The 17,609-nt window shown below is 37.4% G+C and overlaps 1 protein-coding gene across 5 annotated transcripts in view; it reads right to left on the bottom strand.

Moving 5' to 3' along the window:
* Positions 1 to 6,893: 6,893 nt before the first annotated feature.
* Positions 6,894 to 17,609, bottom strand: part of NFIB (nuclear factor I/B) — a 307,135-nt gene continuing 296,419 nt past the window's right edge. For 3 of the 5 annotated variants that reach the window (XM_006864486.1, XM_006864487.1, XM_006864488.1), the window contains one exon: positions 7,308 to 7,437. In XM_006864486.1, coding sequence (XP_006864548.1) covers positions 7,308 to 7,437 — 130 coding nt within the window. Of the gene's footprint in view, positions 7,438 to 17,609 lie in introns of all 5 variants that reach the window. The other 2 variants (XM_006864489.1, XM_006864490.1) reach the window with 2 other exon arrangements.

Genomic DNA, 17,609 nt, shown 5'->3' with positions numbered 1-17,609 from the left:
GAGGAGACCACAGTCCAGTCCTCCCCTCCACACACATGTTCAATTCATAACTTAAAGGCCTCTCTTGGGGAGTGAGATCTGAAATTCTATCACTAGACTTGCATTTTTACCAGCATTGTTTGGAGAGCTCGGGATGAGTGTATATATATACACAAGGGGGTTTCCAAAAGTTTGTGGAAAAGTGGAATGCCAAGAGACTGGAATTTTTCCATGAACTTTCTGAAGTCCCTTTGAATATATTTGCAACTGCAAGGAAGATTACCCAGCTAGAAGTGTGCCCAGTGTAAAGTGGGAAACCTTGAACAATCTATGAACTACCCCAGATGCTGAGAAATTAATTCAAATATCCCCAAATTTAAGGACCGAGATCAACTTCCAAGATCCGGCTGACCCCAACACTAATTTAGGGCAGAATGGCCAGAAGAGGCCGAAGAGGAAAAGAAAGAGAGAAAAAAAGCAAACAAAGCAAAACAAAAGTATGAAGCCAGAGTCTGTAGCATAGCTCATTTTATTGTTTAAACAGTTTTTGCATAGGAAATATATCCGCTTCCAGTAATTGACTGCAGAATGAGCAGCTGCTAGCAGTATAGGCTGGATATAACAGTAACAATCACATTAAGTCAAGCTTGATTTACACCAGTTTAAAACTTGTGGCAATTGAGTTCATTTGCAACCCACAAAAAGTACCCAAAGAACGTTATCCTCCAACCGGGCACAATAAAAACCTTCGCTAACATTCTGGCCCAGTCTGGGTCTGATCCCAGAGGTCCAAACTGCAGAAATGAAGTCATTGACGTAGAATACATCCTACTGCTAAAGGCTTGTTACTCCGAGATTGTGCATGTGCCTCCTTTCTTGGAAATTTAATTAACATACAAGATTCTGTATTTATGGCCTCTGAGGACAAAATGCCAAAAGTTTTAAAATGGATCAACCCTGGTGTGTAGCTAGCAAGCAATAACTGACTACTCGTCACCTACAGTTGTACTAAATGTATCTAAAGAAACACACTGTCCTACAAAAGTTGTTCTCAGAGAAATATCATTGAGGTGGGGGCACCTCTTCCCAGGATGCTAAAAATTCTATATGATATAAGCACAGATCAACAGCTTGGTGAAGACATACCCTAATGCAGGTTTGAGAAACCTACACCTGGGATGTAGTTACCCCTCACACTCTACAATGTTGTAGAGATTTTTTTTTTTTCCCAAGAAAATGTCATTTGAAACATATTTACAACTGAACTCAACAGAGACTGTGAAATTGGACAGGCACTGCTCATTTGTTTGAGTTTTTTGGTAAACATTTTGCTGGTTTTTTTTTTTTGTTTGTTTGTTTCTTTCTTTCTCATTTTGCATCAACTTTTTATCAGTCCATGCAACTTCAATGCCCTCAATGAAGAATGCATAATAAGCCATACGTCTTTAGAAAAAACAACAAAAAAGTCTTCCTTCTGCATAAAGAGATATATTTGCCACATCAGTCCCTGTAGCACAGTTTTCAAAACCATTCTGTCAAAAATACAGTAATACAAGACTGGCTTTAGTATCACTAGCTTACACTGCTTTTCATGTCATTAGGGCCACCTTTTGTTACTGGTACTGTATCATGCAATAGAAGGTATCAAAGGCTTACTCTAGCATACTGGTAGGCTAGTGGTACTGAAGCACTTTACACAATCTCAACATACATGTGAATTGCAACACAGATATTTCTAAAGAGTAGTAACTATTGAACCCTTTTATTACTTAAAAAAAAAAAAAAGAAAGAATAGAAACTACTTACAACCATTGAAGAAAAAATTGCAACCAAAAAAGGAAAAATTGACCGTCTCCAACTTGTCCCCTTCACTATTAACAATGTGACCAAAAGATCTGTGGCACGGACACAGTACAAAGAGTTGTCATGGCAATGAGTTTGGCTGATGCAAAGGTCATTGTGCAGGGTCAAAGGGCAAAATCAGTGGTCCATGTTATTCCCCAACTGCAGTGCTCCACCCCACCCATACAATTGTAAGGAATTAGAAAAAAAAAAAAAAAAAAAAAAACAGGGAAACTACCAGAAAGTGCAAAATATGAAGGCGGCTTTCAGCTCCTTCAGCATGGAGTCGAACATTCAATTTTAAGCTTTTACTATTGAATAGCCTGCACATTAAAAAAAAAAAAAAAAGTTTTCTATAGAAACCCAATTTTGTAAAGTCCAGGATACATGCAGCTGGTTTATGTTAACAAAAGACCTTGGCAGGAACATGTAACTCTATTGAATGTCATGATTGGGGTCTATCTGCCAGCAATATTGTAGAGTTGTTTCCTTAAAGATGAATACTGTCTACTGAATACGGGATAACTTTCTGCAGCCTTCATCTTTTCACACACTACATAGAAATTCTGCATCTAGGTAATGAACATGTCCTAATGTCATTCCGCTGAAGCTGTCCTTATGAAGCTACAAGTCCCAAACCCAAGATTCTGCTCCCTGAGGACACACTGTGTGAGACATAGCACTGTTTTCGCTTTCTGCCTATCCTGAATGCTCTGTGAAACTTAACCTTACATACCATCACGGAACAATCACAAAAACTTTTTGCTAAAGGCTGTATTTACTAATAAAAAGATAGTGGTGCTTCCGACATTCTGAAATGCTCTGAAAACCAACTTTTTCAATACTAAATACAACAAAATAACCTTCATAAAATATAACTTTTCTCCATTTACACTTTTTAAAAGGATTAGTGTCCTACGCTTTTCAAGCACAGGAATTTGTGAAATAACTCCTAACATGGACAGAATTTTTTTTTTTTTCCTTTTTAATACATAACTTAAGAGACTGGAGAGTTTTAACTCAAGTCCAGTCTCTAAACAAGGAATATTCTTGTTTACTTTAAAAATGGAAACAACATACAGTTCCATTATAATTGTTAAAAAGTTAGCTTTACAAACATGGGAACTTTAATTTAAAAAAAAAAAAAAAAGAAAGAAAAAGAAAAAAATCTTAACAAAACTATACAGTGTACAAATTACTGTCTACAAGGTAGGCGGTTCATTAAGAAGACCTTTCGCTCTTCTTACTGCTTGCAGCTTCACAGATTCATTCACATATATTTTTTTAATGGAGCTGCCCACCCGAACATTACCCCATAACTATATTGCTATTAAGATTTTGCCAAGTCTGTATGTACAGTCTCCTTCACTGCCTTCTTTCTTTCTTTTTTCCTTAAACAAGCCTCAAATGCTCGCATAATGCGAGGGAGACAATTCCCAGGCACTGCAAATGGTGGGCCGCAAAGCAACGAAAAAGAGGCTGAGTCTGGGACCCTGGGACCCGATATTTCAGCCACCAACCCACATGGATGCTCTTGGGTGACCTTCACCATCCTAAACTCTGCAGTTCTGGGTAAGCGAGGGGTGTGCAAGACCTGCAAATGTGGGACCCTTCATCAGAAGATACTTCCTGATAGAAGAGGAGGGGGCCGAAAAATGAAATTGAGATTATAGAGATAGAGTAGTATGTTTAATCATTTTATCTCAAGGAAAAGAGAGAAACTGACTTAAAAAAAAAAAACAAAACAAAAAAACACCCCAAAAGACACTTGAACTGGGACTTTGTATTCAAGAGGCAGGCAGGAAAACCCACAGTGCAGATTTTTTTAGTTAGAACTACTTATTCAATGGCAAAAAAAAAAAAAAAAAAAGTAAAGAGGGAGAGAAGGGAGTGAGTCTGCTCTTAAAACAACACTGTGTGTTCTGTGAGGTTGATGTGTTCACTTAATGGGTTAGAGATACGTGAAGAACTTGGCTGAGGTGATGTTTTCTCCTAGGACAAGCATCATCGAAATGACTGGATTGACGCCATTCAGCATTTGGGTGATCAAAGTGAATTGACTAATCAAATACAATTCTCTGGCCCGTAAGCATTGTTCTGATGTATTCATTATTAAATGATCAGTTGGGAGAACACAAGACAGTTCATTTTACTAGGCCATGGCCTGGGGGGAGGGACTCCTCAAGACAACCTGCCATGTGTCACTAAGTCTTCTAGTCATGAAGTCATACAATGGGATGGGGTGATGTGGGGAGGAGCAAAATAAATCCAGTCTCCATTCACCCTTCACCCCTCAGGGGAAATGAAATCCATTTAGATTTTAGGTTGTTGTAAAGTGCTGTTTCAGTGGTTCCAACTCATAGTGTAGGGTTTCTGAAGAGCACTGGTAGGTTTGAACCACTGACTTTGTGGTTAGCAGCCCAGTGTTTATCCTACAGCACCATGCCAGGATTTCATATTTTAGCTATCACCCTTTAAAACCATTCCCATCAGCACCAAACAAATTTAATTCAACTGTGGGAAAATTAATTTCTTAAAATTCCATCTTCCGTTTCTGCTCAGGTTCTCAGTTTAACAGGGCAGGTAAAATGAAAACTTATCAAACTGAACTTTGATTTTAATCATAAGTCCAAATACATTCAATAATAGCAACTTCGGTTCCATCTTCTGGATATTAAAAAAAAAAAAAGAAAAAACAATAACATTCTAAGCACACTGCTATCCATATGAAGTCGTTAAGTCATGGGTAAATCAATACACTAATGTAAGGAGAAAATAGGGAAGAAATGTCGTGGGGAAACTGTGGAGGCACTCCCTCTTGTTGGGACGACATGTTTGTAGGAGAAAGCCTTGTTGGTGTTGGCAGCCATTGAGCAGATTCTGAATCCTGGGGATACCCTGTGTGCAGACTAGAACTGCTCCACAGGGTGTGACCTTTTGAAAGCAGATTTCTAGGCCAGTCTTCTGAGGGTGGGCTTGAACCATAAACCTTTAGGCTTGTAGTCAAGCCACACACAAAAAAGGTGTTCCACTATGTGGACATCTGAACAAATACCTTTGCTAAAACGAGACAGGCTCACTCTCAGCTGTGGATCTAGAACTTTAAGGAAAAAACTACCACCATCACCACCAAGAAAAGATATGACAATGTTCTGAAGCCAAGTCTGCCTGCAAGAGAATTTGTTCTGTTTGCTTGTTCTTACGGGTTTTCTTGTTGTGGAAACCAGAAATGAGTCCAGCTTGCACCCCGGTGGGAAGTTAGCCAGGGAGATGTTGTGTCAGCTAAAGTTTGTCACAGTAGGCAGAACAGGTGCTTTGCAGCCCAGGCCCATTTCAGGGTACACTGCTTCACAGCTACACTGTAAAGTGTTAAAAATCCTCCCACCCACCCCAGAATATATATATATGTATATTTTAAAAAATCCCCTGTCCATCTCTCAGTACACAAAAGGACCTCATCACACTGCAAAAATAGCAGTACCCACTTTGGTCAATTAAAACAAACAAACAAACAAACAAACAACAACAACAAAAAAGCATACATTATTTTTTTAAAATCTGTGTACTTACCTATAATAACCAATACAGCTAAAAGCACTACCTACATAGGCAAAACTTGGTATTGCATAATTCGTATAAATTTGAAACCCCTCCCCCCCAAATATTAATTGGAAGATGAAAAACATGAAAGGTTAATAGAAAAACACCAAAATACTGAAAATATTGCTGGTCGATTACAATTTTTAAGCGGCAACTATACACAGCCAGGATATGCTTTATAAATGTGAGATAAAGGTCTAACTGTCTAAAAAATCCATGATGTCACACATGTTTCTTCGTCTGGAGTACAAAATATTTTGTCATAAAAATGGTAAAGATTTAAAATGATAATAAATGCAGCAAAACAAGTGTAGTGATGTCACTTTTTTGTTTTTTTTTTTGTGGTTTTTTTTTTTAAGTATTTTTTTGTGGTTTTTTTTTGTTTTTGTTTTTTAGATTTCAAGGCAAGGCACGTAATGTGGACATTATATCTTCGTGCAAATTAGGATTACTGGAAAGAGTATTTTTAATTAAAATTTTAAGAGACATAGAGGCAAAATGTGTCTGCCCATGCACACTACGGATCTGTCGATACAAGAAATTTGTTGAACAAGGCACCATGCAAGTAGTTAGCGCCCCTGATTACAACTTGTTTTTTCTATCCCACACCCTGGCATTCCCAGTTTGTAAACTGTAAGCTTTACCCCTGTGACATGGATCTGCCTGCCTCTTTGTCTCTATAATGCAGATTTTATACAACCTTTTGTATACCCTATGGGTTCTTGATGCAACCAGTAATTTAAAATAAATAAATTCTACCTCCAAGGAGGCTGCAGCTAAACCAACATAAGTGCTGTGTTTTCATTTAAAAAAAAAAAAAAATAATAATAATAATTTTTTTTTTTTCCTCAAGCACATGATTTGTCTTGATTTAATGCCTTTTTAATGCCCTCAAAAACTGAGGGGAAAATAAATTCGTTCAAAATTCTTTTAAATTCTTTTTTTAATCCCCTCAATTTAGAGTCCAAGGGCTGAAGGACTTATCATCATGACTCCCCTTTAGATAGAAGTTTTTTAAATTGCACTTGCCTCTGTTAAGTTTTCTTTTGTGGGGAAAATATTATATTACCTTTTTTTTTTTCTTTTCTTTTTTTTTTTTTTTACTGTTGCATGCAGAGTTAACACTTCACCTACATAGAGGCATTTCTTCCATAGAGCCTTTGTGTTCAAACTGTTTCTTCCCTATTTTTTTTCCTTTTCTTTCTTTTTTTTTTTTTTGTTGTTTTGTTTTAAAGATTTCAAACTGGGTTACACACTGGAAAAGGCTGGGTTAAGGGCCAAATTTAATAAATCTGTACTGATAACTAAAGGCTACAGAGATTTCATATCTATATCTCTCTCTATATATAGATATATAGAGAGAGATATAGATATATATACATATATATTTTGACTTTTAGAAATCAGAGTGCTTATAAAATGGCTGGCTCAAGGCCCTTGTCATCCAGCCCCTCTGATGCCGCCTCCTAGCCTTCGTTGGTGAGACAACCAGGAATAGTGATTCCATGCGTAAACAACAAGAATACTAAACCAATAAAACTAGCTTATCATGCAAATATTAAGGCATCTAGAAAGTCAGTTAAAATATATTGTCATAGAGACAGAACATCTATTTCCCAGCGGACTTCATGTAACAAAGGCTACGTTGCAGGGGCTGTGATCTACCATCAGTGAAATATCATCGACACTTTTTCTGTCATTACAGTTTCAACCTTAAGGGAATTAGTGATTGTAAGTGCTGTAGTTGCTGCTCTATTATCTTCTTTCTTCACTTTCTTTCCTCTCTCCCTTTTGATTTTTGTCTTGTTTTGTCCAGTCTTCCTCTTTTCCTTTTTTTTTTTTTTTTCCTCTTAGTTTCTTAAAGTATTGTTGTATTTCGCTTTCCTTCAGTTGCTCGTTTCGGCTTGAAGGAAAGGTTCTCCAATTATGTTCAAACCGTAATTTTGGACATTTGCCGGTAGGATGGGTGTTCTATTTGCTACTTGGAAAGGAACCAAGCTAGCCCAGGTACCAGGACTGTTGAGAGGAGGGGGCATGAGGGAGGGAGAGAAGGAAAAAAAAAAAGAAAAAAATACAATGTTAAAATCAACAACATTAGAAATAAAAATTTCATATGTATCAAATTACTGCTATAATTTATTTCCAAATTAGAGTTCAATATGAGATATATGTACTCAATTACAAATATGCTTATATACACTCCATGGTCTTTATTTTCATGAAAGTAAGTATAAAATGAAGCAGAAAACCCCAAAGTAGGGCACATTGACAATGGTAAAACTCTAACAGACTAAACATCTTCTTCCTATAATATTCGATCTACTTTCATATAAATGCAATATGACTTTTTTACTGATTTTAAAAAAATCTAAAAACTCATAATGGTACCTGTTACATAGTAACAGCTTACCAGTTATTTTTGTTTCTTTAAAAAGCTTTGTTGTTGTTAAGTGCCATCGAGTCGGTTCCGACCCATAGCGACCCTGTACAGGGTTTCCGAGGGTGTAAATCTTTACGGGAGTAGAAAGCCTCATCTTTCTCCCGCGGAGCGGCTGGTAGTTTCGAACCGCTGACCTTAAGGTTCACAGCCCAATTCGTAACCACTACGCTACCAGAGCTCCTTTAAAAAAAGCTTTAGATGGTTCCATTTTTTAGCTGTCTATGGGGTTCTGAAGGCACTGTGGACTTGGTACTAGACTGCTCATCTCTAGGACATCAGTTCAAATCCACCTGCTGCTCTCTAGAAGAAAGGTGAGCCTGTCTGTTCCCATAAACATTTCTAGTCTCAGAAACACCATCCAGGGTCATTGTGAGTTGGTACAGACTTGAAGGCAATGGGTTTTCTTTTGTTTTGTTGCGGGGGAGCATTTGGTTGAATAAAATTCAGAGTTGTCAAGAAAGAGTTCTCTCTCCCAGTAGCCAAAAATGCCCACATTTATTTCAGGAAAGCCAGTACATAAAATTTACAGGCCTAACTATCAAACCTATCTTAATCTGTGTTTTTTAGTAAAAATCCACCAAATAAAAAATGGAACAGGACTTCTTTGTTGTCCTTTACATTCTCGACAGAAAATCCCCACTTTGCCAGAAAAGTTCTAGGTGGCCCCGAGGGTTTCCAATTGTGGCTACTCGCTTCAGAGCTCCAGCGGTTTTCTTATCCTCCTCTTCATGACTTACTTTCAAATAGAATCAAAGTTTACCTTCCACTTCATGTTTTCTAACTTGGCTGACAACTTAAGTCTGGATACTTGTTCCTATTGCCATCAGTAAGGATCCTGAATCTGAGCTCCCCTGCAGCTGAAGGAACAGAGGTAGCTGACTAGAGGCTGCAAGCAGATGGCATTCCTGCCCCCACTGCAGTCAAGACAACTCGATTCCCCTTGCAGAATGTATTGGATTTGGAGATGCTAAAACTATGCTTAGAAAATACTTGCTACTAGCCTAAACCATTGTGACCCAATAGGGGTCAGATTACAACTAGATTTTCAAATGGCTGATTTTTCAGAAGTAGATTTTCAGGTCTTTCTACTGAGGCAGCTCTGTGTAGACTTGGGCAACCATCCCCTTACACCACCCAAAGACTCTGAACTACTAGCATAATCTCTCATCAAACACTTGTCCATATAAAGGAAAATAACACGACATCTCCAGATCACAAAACACCAGCACACCATACATTTTGGGGTATAGCTAATATGATGTTTCATACAGTCAAATTAGAATAAATGTCAGCTAAGCAACAGCTGCATAAATAACCATGAACCAAGAAAACACTAAATTGACTACTGAAAATTCAGTTCAATCATAGCTTGGAGACACAATCTCAATGTTTCCAATTGAATTTGGTAGCCTTTACTTTCAGAATCAGGAGGTGAGATAGACACTATTATGGTAGCTCTCACGTTAGACACGTTCATTTATTTGTAATTGAATTCCAGAGGTATAAAGCCCTTACTGACTTGAAGAAGCAATTTCAGATTAAAAAAAAAAAGACTGATACACACAGTTCATAACTTTGGTGACACCTTTGTACAATATATAACATATATTGCTATGTGCCTAGGTACATGCCTCTGGATTATATATCAACAACAACAAATTCTTAATGCTCCCTTATGCTCAATGAATTTCATGGTTAGATCATAAGCTTCAGGATACTTGAGTCCATCTCTGTTTGGCTCACAAGTGGTAGCGTAAAGAATTATGAGCTAGGCTGCTAACCACAAGGTCAGAAGTTAGAATCTACCAGTCATTCCTCGGGAGAAAGGTAAGGCTTTCTGCTCCCATAAAGATTTACAGCCTTGGAAACCCTATCCACAGTCGCTATAAGTCAGAACTAACTTGGTGAAACACAATCATGATATTTAACATTTAGCATTCTGTACAGTAACGCAAATTAAAAACAAATTTTTTTTTTTCTAAATTGAACTCAAATACATATGAAATCCTGGTGTGGCCCTATAGGATAAGAATTGAACTACTAACCATAAGGTTGGCAGTTCAAACCCACGAGTCGCTATGAGTTGGAACTGACTCAATGACACTTAACAACAACATATTTTCAAGCAGTGTTCATAATCACATATTTTCATGACTATGTTGTAATTTGGTTACTTATAAAAAGAAAATAGACATCTGTCATTTAAAAATTTGAGCTGCTTAACACTAACAAAAAATAAGTATGCAGGAATGATCACATTCAAGGCTAAAAGATCTACCTTTATTATTGGTTAGGAAATTGTATCTCTAAGAACACTTGTTACTGGACACTTTTCTAAGGGACTTAACTGTTTTCACATACTTCTCTCTTCCCACACATATCTTCAACAATTATTTCTGTGCTTTGCATCGTTTCATTGGGAACAATGTTACATAACACATTAAGGAATTTATCTTCTCCTTAACTGTGTTTCCTTTGTACTTTGTACTCAGTCTTATTACAGCATCTATTACTTCATATCCTAATTATCTCTATCTATGATTATGTTACTGATTGAAAAGCAAGCTTCATACAGACAATAACCTTGTCTTATCTATCCTTAGATGGTTTGGCTGTAGCCAATGCTAAATAATTACTACGTTAACAAACAAAACAAATTACTAAAATAGGTAACATTTAAGACATGAAATAGGAAGCATGTGAAAAACAAAAACACTCAGCAGAAGCAACAATCCTGACAGTAGAAAACCAGGTCAGCAACAAGGAAGTGGCTCTGCAAAGTTAAAATGAGTCCCAGATGAAATGGTCTTTAGAAAGTCATTTACAGACTGGAACATTTAAGAAAATAAAGCCTATTTTAAGGATAGAAAATAGGTGTAACTCTTTCAATGAAGTCCATCTACTAATGACAAAAGAATTCAGGGTTTTCTATTCTTTGCAAAATAACTTTCTTACTTAGTTCTTTAGAAAAAGGCGCATATTATTCTTTGGAAACTGCTCAATAAAAAAACTGATGCGAGTGAGCAACAGAATTCTTGCTACAGTGTGTCTAACAAATTTAATTTAGATACTAATTTAAATCTTCAAGCCTCCCATCGTAAGGTATGACCACATCAGTACTACAGTGTGCAATGTATTTGTCAATATTGTTTATAAACCTTTTGGGGAAAATAAATCTCAAATATTAACACTACACAGACCCCATATATGAGTTTTACAGGTCTCTTATTGCCAATTTGTAGGTTAAGTTCAGAACTATAAGGCATAGACTTTTGTTAGAATTCTTTGGTAGTCCCATTGGAAAAAACCTAGTAAAGCTATTTTGAATGCTATGATATCAATGTAATCAAAAATGTTTAATCAAGCAAAATTGTGTAGATAATTTAATCTCAAAAACACTCTTAGTAAAAATATAGTAGTGCTTTTTTATAGATCGCTTTTTGCTCTATCAATGGTCAGATGTATGGAGAAAACAAACACACATGTTCATATTCATCTGCATATCCAAATTAGTTATATAAAAATGCTTAGTAGTTTCAGTCCACAGAGGAATTAGAATTATATGAATGATCTAACGACCAATCCAGCAATCTGAGCCTCCATTAATAGATGAGGATATATCTGAAAGGATTTCAAAGTATTCAAGGTCAAACTAAGTTATTTGAGCAATGCATCACAGGCATGCATTTACTTTGTCGTCCTTAATTTTCCCTTGCTAAATCATCTTTTTAGGTAAACAGAAGTTAAGCATGACTGAAAACTGAAAACACATCTTGAGAAAATATACGCTGACCATTACCCATTAAAAAGAAGAACGTAAGTACTTTGTAAAAAATCATTGATGGAAACATACAACAGATTTTCATAGTAACTTACACAAAGGACAGCTCACCCTAATGTCTTCTAATCTATGTCCATAATGAGATCATAAACATAACCCAAACGAGGTAGCTCAAAACCCAAAACAGGTCAATAAAATTTATGAAAATTTAAACCTTTGATATCATAGAGTACATCCTCACTATTTTTTGACCAAATGCATGATGTAGCACCTCCATGAAAAGGAGAAAGAAATTTGTTGACCTTGATGAACATCCATGACAGGTGACAGCGTTGCCTCATTTTACCCTGAAAAGCCCACCATGAAAGCACTGTGTGTGTTTCATCTTGGGATTCCTCTTCAAGAAAAACCGACTCTATGGCTATACTATGGAAAAGAGAGTCACAAAATTATGTCCTATGAGGAACAGCTAAAAGGATATGGGGAAGACAAGACAGTTACAATGGATAGAAATGTAGACGCTGTACGCTTTTTGTGTGTGTGTGTGTGTGTGTGTGTACACTTTTTTAAAGGACAAAATTAGCACAAAGGAAAGAAACTTCCAGATTACCACCTTGAAGGGCCTACTATGACTCAGGTATCAGCCTAGGTGTTTTCTATTTACTGTAACACTTAATTCTCCTCAGGAACTCTTGAAATGACATCACTACTTCCATTTACTGAAATGGAAACCGAGGCTTACAGAGATTCATTCACCTTCCTACAGCCCCCCACTTAGACCTCTGATGACAATCACTACATCTGATTCCTATGGCCATTTCACTCCATCCTACTGCCTCCTGCAGAGGGCCAACTTTAACCAAATATTATAAAGAAATATGTAAGAATTTTGTGAAGGCAAAATGGATTTACTTCAATAGACTATGAATTTCCCATACTGTATACTAACTGCAACATAATTTGGCTAATCTTACAAAAGACACTTATGCACATAATATAGCATGGGTCTGGATAGCCCAAGAACCACAAAGTTCTATGTATCAATCTCCTCTGAAAGTCAGTGAAAGTAATGATGGAGTAAAAGAGCTGAGCAGACTTTAAAGGGTGGCTTAAAAAGACTAAGTAAAGTATTATAATGGAATGTACAAAGACCTGAAGTTATAAAGCCAAAAGGAAAGAAGAAGCTTAGAAACAGGAGAAATAAAGTAAAGCCTTAAGTTGCACCACTGAAGGGTTCTAGGGGCTAAATACTAAATGTCACAGGAAGTATGGAAGGGATATACAGAATCATTGCCAAAAATAATCGGTCACGTTGAACCATTTCAGGAGAGAATATCATATCAATAACCAATGATACTGAAGGAGGACATCCAAGCTGCACTGAAGACATTGGTGAAAAACAAGGATCCAGGAATTGACAGAGTATCAACTGAGTTGTTTCAACAAACAAATGCAAAGCCGGAAGGGTTCACCTGTCTATGTCAAGAAATTTGGAAGACAGCTATCTGGCCAAACGCCTAGAACAGTTCCATATTTGTGCCATTCCAAAGAAATGTGACTCAATAAAATACAAAGATCATAGAACAATATCATCAATATTATATACAAGTAAAAACAATGCTGAAGATCCTTTTTAAATGGTTGCAGCAATACATGGTGAGAGAATTGCCAGACATTCAAACCAGATTCAGAAGAGACACAGAAAGAAGAATTTCATTGCTGATTTCAAGCATACTTTGTTGGAGAGTAGGCACCATTAGAAAACTGTCAACCTGTGTTTTATTGACTACGCAAAGCTTCGACTGTATGGATCCTGGCAAATAATAGATAACATTGTGAAGAATGGGAATTCCAAGACACTTGTGCTCATGCGGAACCTGCACATAGATCAAGTTGTTAGAGAAAAATAAGGGGGTTCTGCATGGTGTAAAATCAGGAAAGTGTGCATCAGTGGTGTGACCTTTCACCAGACTTATTCAATCTGCAAGTTTAGCAAATGATCTGGGAAGTTGGACTATATGAAGAAGAAGGCATCAGGACTGGAAGAAGACTCACTAACAATGTGCAGTATGCAGAAGACACAATCATGATAGCTGAAAATGAAGAAGATGTGAAGCACTTTCTGATGAAGATCAAAGACTACAGTGTCATTATGGGTTGTACCTCATCCTGAAGAGACTAAAACTATCCAACTTGAACAATAAGCAACAGCATGTAAACTAAGAAAAAAACTGAAGCTGTTATTTCTTTTTTTGAGGGATCCACAGTCAAGACCATGGAAGCAGTAATGTTTTGCATTGGAAAATCTGCTGGAAAAGACTTTTATTAATTGTTAAAGAGAAAAGATGCCACTTAGCGGATTAAGGTGTGCCCAGTCCTGGTGAGGCACTGTGGAATAAAGCACCAGATGGCAAAGTTGGCTTGAACAAGGGTGGCAGTTCAAACCCCAGCTGCTCCTTGGAAACCCTATCTTTGTTGATAAGTGCTGTCTTGTCAGTTCTGACCCATAGCGACCCTGTATAGGGTTTCCGAGGAGCAGCTGGTGAGCGTAACTGCCGACCATGCAATTCAAACGACTTTGTAGTCCAGCGCATTAACCCACAGTACCACACTAGGGCTCCTGGAAACCTTATACAAGGTCACTAATGAACTGATTCAATGGCACTTTACAACAATCCAAATCAGGGTATTTTCAACTGCCTCATACTAGAAAGCTGGACATTCAATAAAGAAAACCTAATAACAAGTGATGCCTTTAAATTAGGGTGTTGGTAAAGAATACTGAATATGTCCTAGACTGTCAGAAGAGTCAATAAATCTGTGGTGGAAAAAGTACAGCCAGGGTGCTCCTCACAAATGAGGATGATGAGACTCTGTCGTGTACTTTGGATCTGTTATCAGGAGGGACCAATCCCTGGAGAGGGACATCATACTTGGTAAAGGGTCAGAGAAACAGAGGAAGGCCCTCACCAAGATGGACCAACACAATGGCTCCAACAATGAGCTCAAACCTGGCAAGGATTGTAAGGATGGGGCAGCAGTGGAATTGTTTGGTTCTGTTGTGCATGCGGTCACTAAACATCAGAATCAACTTGATAACACCTAACAACAGCAACAATCTTCTTTGTAAACAAGTATTACTGAAATTCCATTGGAACAACACCATGGTGAGGACTCCTGGTATGGTGCTGTAGGATCAGCACTGGACTGCGAACCACAAAGCCGACAGTTCAAACCTACCAGTTGTTCCTTGGAAACCCTATATAATGTCACTATGAGTCAGAACTGACTCAATGGCACTTAAAAAGAAGAAGAAAGGAGAAGAAGACGCACATCATGTCTTCCTTTTGAATACAATATACTATTTATACATGTCTTACCCTAAGTAAGTAGCTCTGGTTGCATAGTGGTTACGAATCAGGCTGCGAACCTTAAGGTCAGCAGTTTGAAACTACCAGCCGTTCCGTGGGAGAAAGATGAGGCTTTCTGCTCCTGTAAAGATTTACAGCCTCGGAAACCCTGTACAGGGTCGCTATGAGTCAGAACTCACTCCATGGCACATAGCAACAACAACAACATCCTAAATACCCTGGATAATGTTAATTAGATCATAATAAACTGGTCTTTGAATCTACAAAGACTAAACAGATTCTACATCTTTCCATGAAAGAGAGAGAAAAAACTGCATTTGATAGTTGTGTTTTTAAAAGTTATACCTTCAATGACAGTATCTTCAAGGCCCAAAAGGATTGGACTGTTAACTTTTAATTTAACAACTTAAGATCGAAGAAAAAAAATTGCCAGGGAGTTGATTTCAACTTACAGCAACGCTATGGGGTGGATCTGCTCCGCCCCGTGAGGTTTCCAAGGCTGTGTCATCTTCACAGCAGAAGACAGCCACATCTTTATTCCATGGAGAGGCTGTGGGTTTGAACAGCCTACCTTTCAATTAGCAAGCAAGTGCTTAAGCACTGCACTACCAAGGCTCCTTCCCTAAGGGTTACTGTTGTTGTTATTGTAAAGTGCTGTCAAGTCGGTTCCGACTCCTAGTGACCCTGTATAGGGTTTCTGAGGAGCGGCTGGTGAATTTGAACCACCCTAAGAGTTCCAATGAGCACATATAAAGTCATAAGCTGGATAAGGAACAGAACAAAAAGGCCAAAGTCTTCATTTAAATCATTAGTCTTATGTGGTAAAAACAATCAGAGCTATTTCAAGTATGGCAAAAGTATCTGGGCATTGGTTTATCATTTTATGAAATGTCCAAGTATCAAGTATATTGCCATTTTTCAAGGAAATCATAGTATCTCCAACTCAGAGTTTACATACTGATTTAATCATGAGACTGTTATTTTTACTTAAATAGCAAGATAGTAAGGACGCATTCAAGAGTTTATAAAAATATTACAAGGATGAAATAATTGTACATAGTCATACACACCTCAGTTGGAACAAAGGCCCTATTAGTTTATAGATAGCAACAGAAATGAGTAATGACCGCAAACGTGTAAAGAATAAAATCAACAATTTCAAAGAATTTGCTTTTAATGATTTTGCATCAGTTTAACATATACCCATGAAGGGAAATTTTTTACTTCCTTGGCACAATTTTAATAGGCACAATATTAACACACAGACATTAATATTTCCCCAAAATACATAATAAATAGATTTCCTCTCTGACTAGCCTGTGAGGCAAGGCTGCATGAATCCAGACTGTAGATTGTATGTTATCTGCATTTGGGCTGACTGTTCCCCTTTCATGTTACACAAAGGGTACAGACTTTATGATTATGGAAGACATGTATGGGTAGTATTTAACTTAAATCCACTGATATAATAGAGACTTCATAAATATACTAATTGGTAGCACTTACATAGACATTATGGAGCTGTGATAGCATAGTGATTACGAATCGGGCTACTAACCTCAAGGTTGGCAGTTCGAAACTACCAGCTGTTCTGTGAGAGAAAGATGAGGCTTTCTGCTCCCATAAAGATTTGCAGCCTCAGAAACTCTGTGCAGGGTCATTATGAGTCAGAACCAACTCCATGGTACTTAACAACAACAAACATTACTCTTTGCCAGGCACTATTTTAGGCACTTTGCCTAATATAAGGCTAATCCTCAGAACAAACCTATGAGGAAATCACCAGTATAATCCTGATTGTACAGATGAGGGAACTAAAGCTCTGAAATGAAGTATCGTGTCAAAGTCACAAACTGGAGAAGCCAGGATTTGGACTCCAGGTGTGTGGTTCTAGCATCTGTATTTTTATCTGCTACACTTTACCTCATCTCTTTATTTTTGCTTTTTAACTGGACTAGAACTTATATTATGCTTGAATCATAAAGAGTTTCTATGAATTAAGGTCCATGTCATTTATAATGCTGAAATTATCAGGAAAAATCTCAACTGTAACCCTGGACTCCAAAAATCAGCACCAACAGTCATATTTTATTTCTCTAATCACTGATGCTTTTCAACTACAAAGTCTCTGCCTTTGTTTCCCATAGATGATGCACATATAGATGTACGTCTACCGCTTGGCTGCTGTGCTCTACTTCAGTATGGCTAGACTAGAAACAAAACATACAAAGTATTTTAAAGAGGTCTTGAGTTTCCCTAATTTATTTTTCCCATTTTGAAGAATAACTATTGCCATCGGAACGATCTTATTTGCATGCAAGATGATTTCTAATGATTATTACTATTTGTAATAATCTGTTATCAGAAAGCTCCCTGGTCAGCTTTTACCTGAACTGCAAAGTACTCTTGTGGGCTCTCTGGGAAATACCAAATATCATAAACTGCAGGTGGCTCATAGAATTATTCTAACTACAAGCAAGAGCACTTCACAGTAATGAAAGGAAAAAAGTATTTGTTTCTTAACTAAGTAGGTAAATAGCCTTCTTTATTGCTATTCCTTGGGGACCAATGGTTTTGAAAATAACATACCAAAACA

This window comes from Chrysochloris asiatica, unplaced genomic scaffold (assembly GCF_000296735.1).
Source record: "Chrysochloris asiatica unplaced genomic scaffold, ChrAsi1.0 scaffold00065, whole genome shotgun sequence".
NCBI lineage: Eukaryota > Metazoa > Chordata > Mammalia > Afrosoricida > Chrysochloridae > Chrysochloris > Chrysochloris asiatica.
The sequence above is the reverse complement of the archived record's forward strand: the minus strand, read 5'-3'. Positions and strand labels throughout refer to the sequence as shown.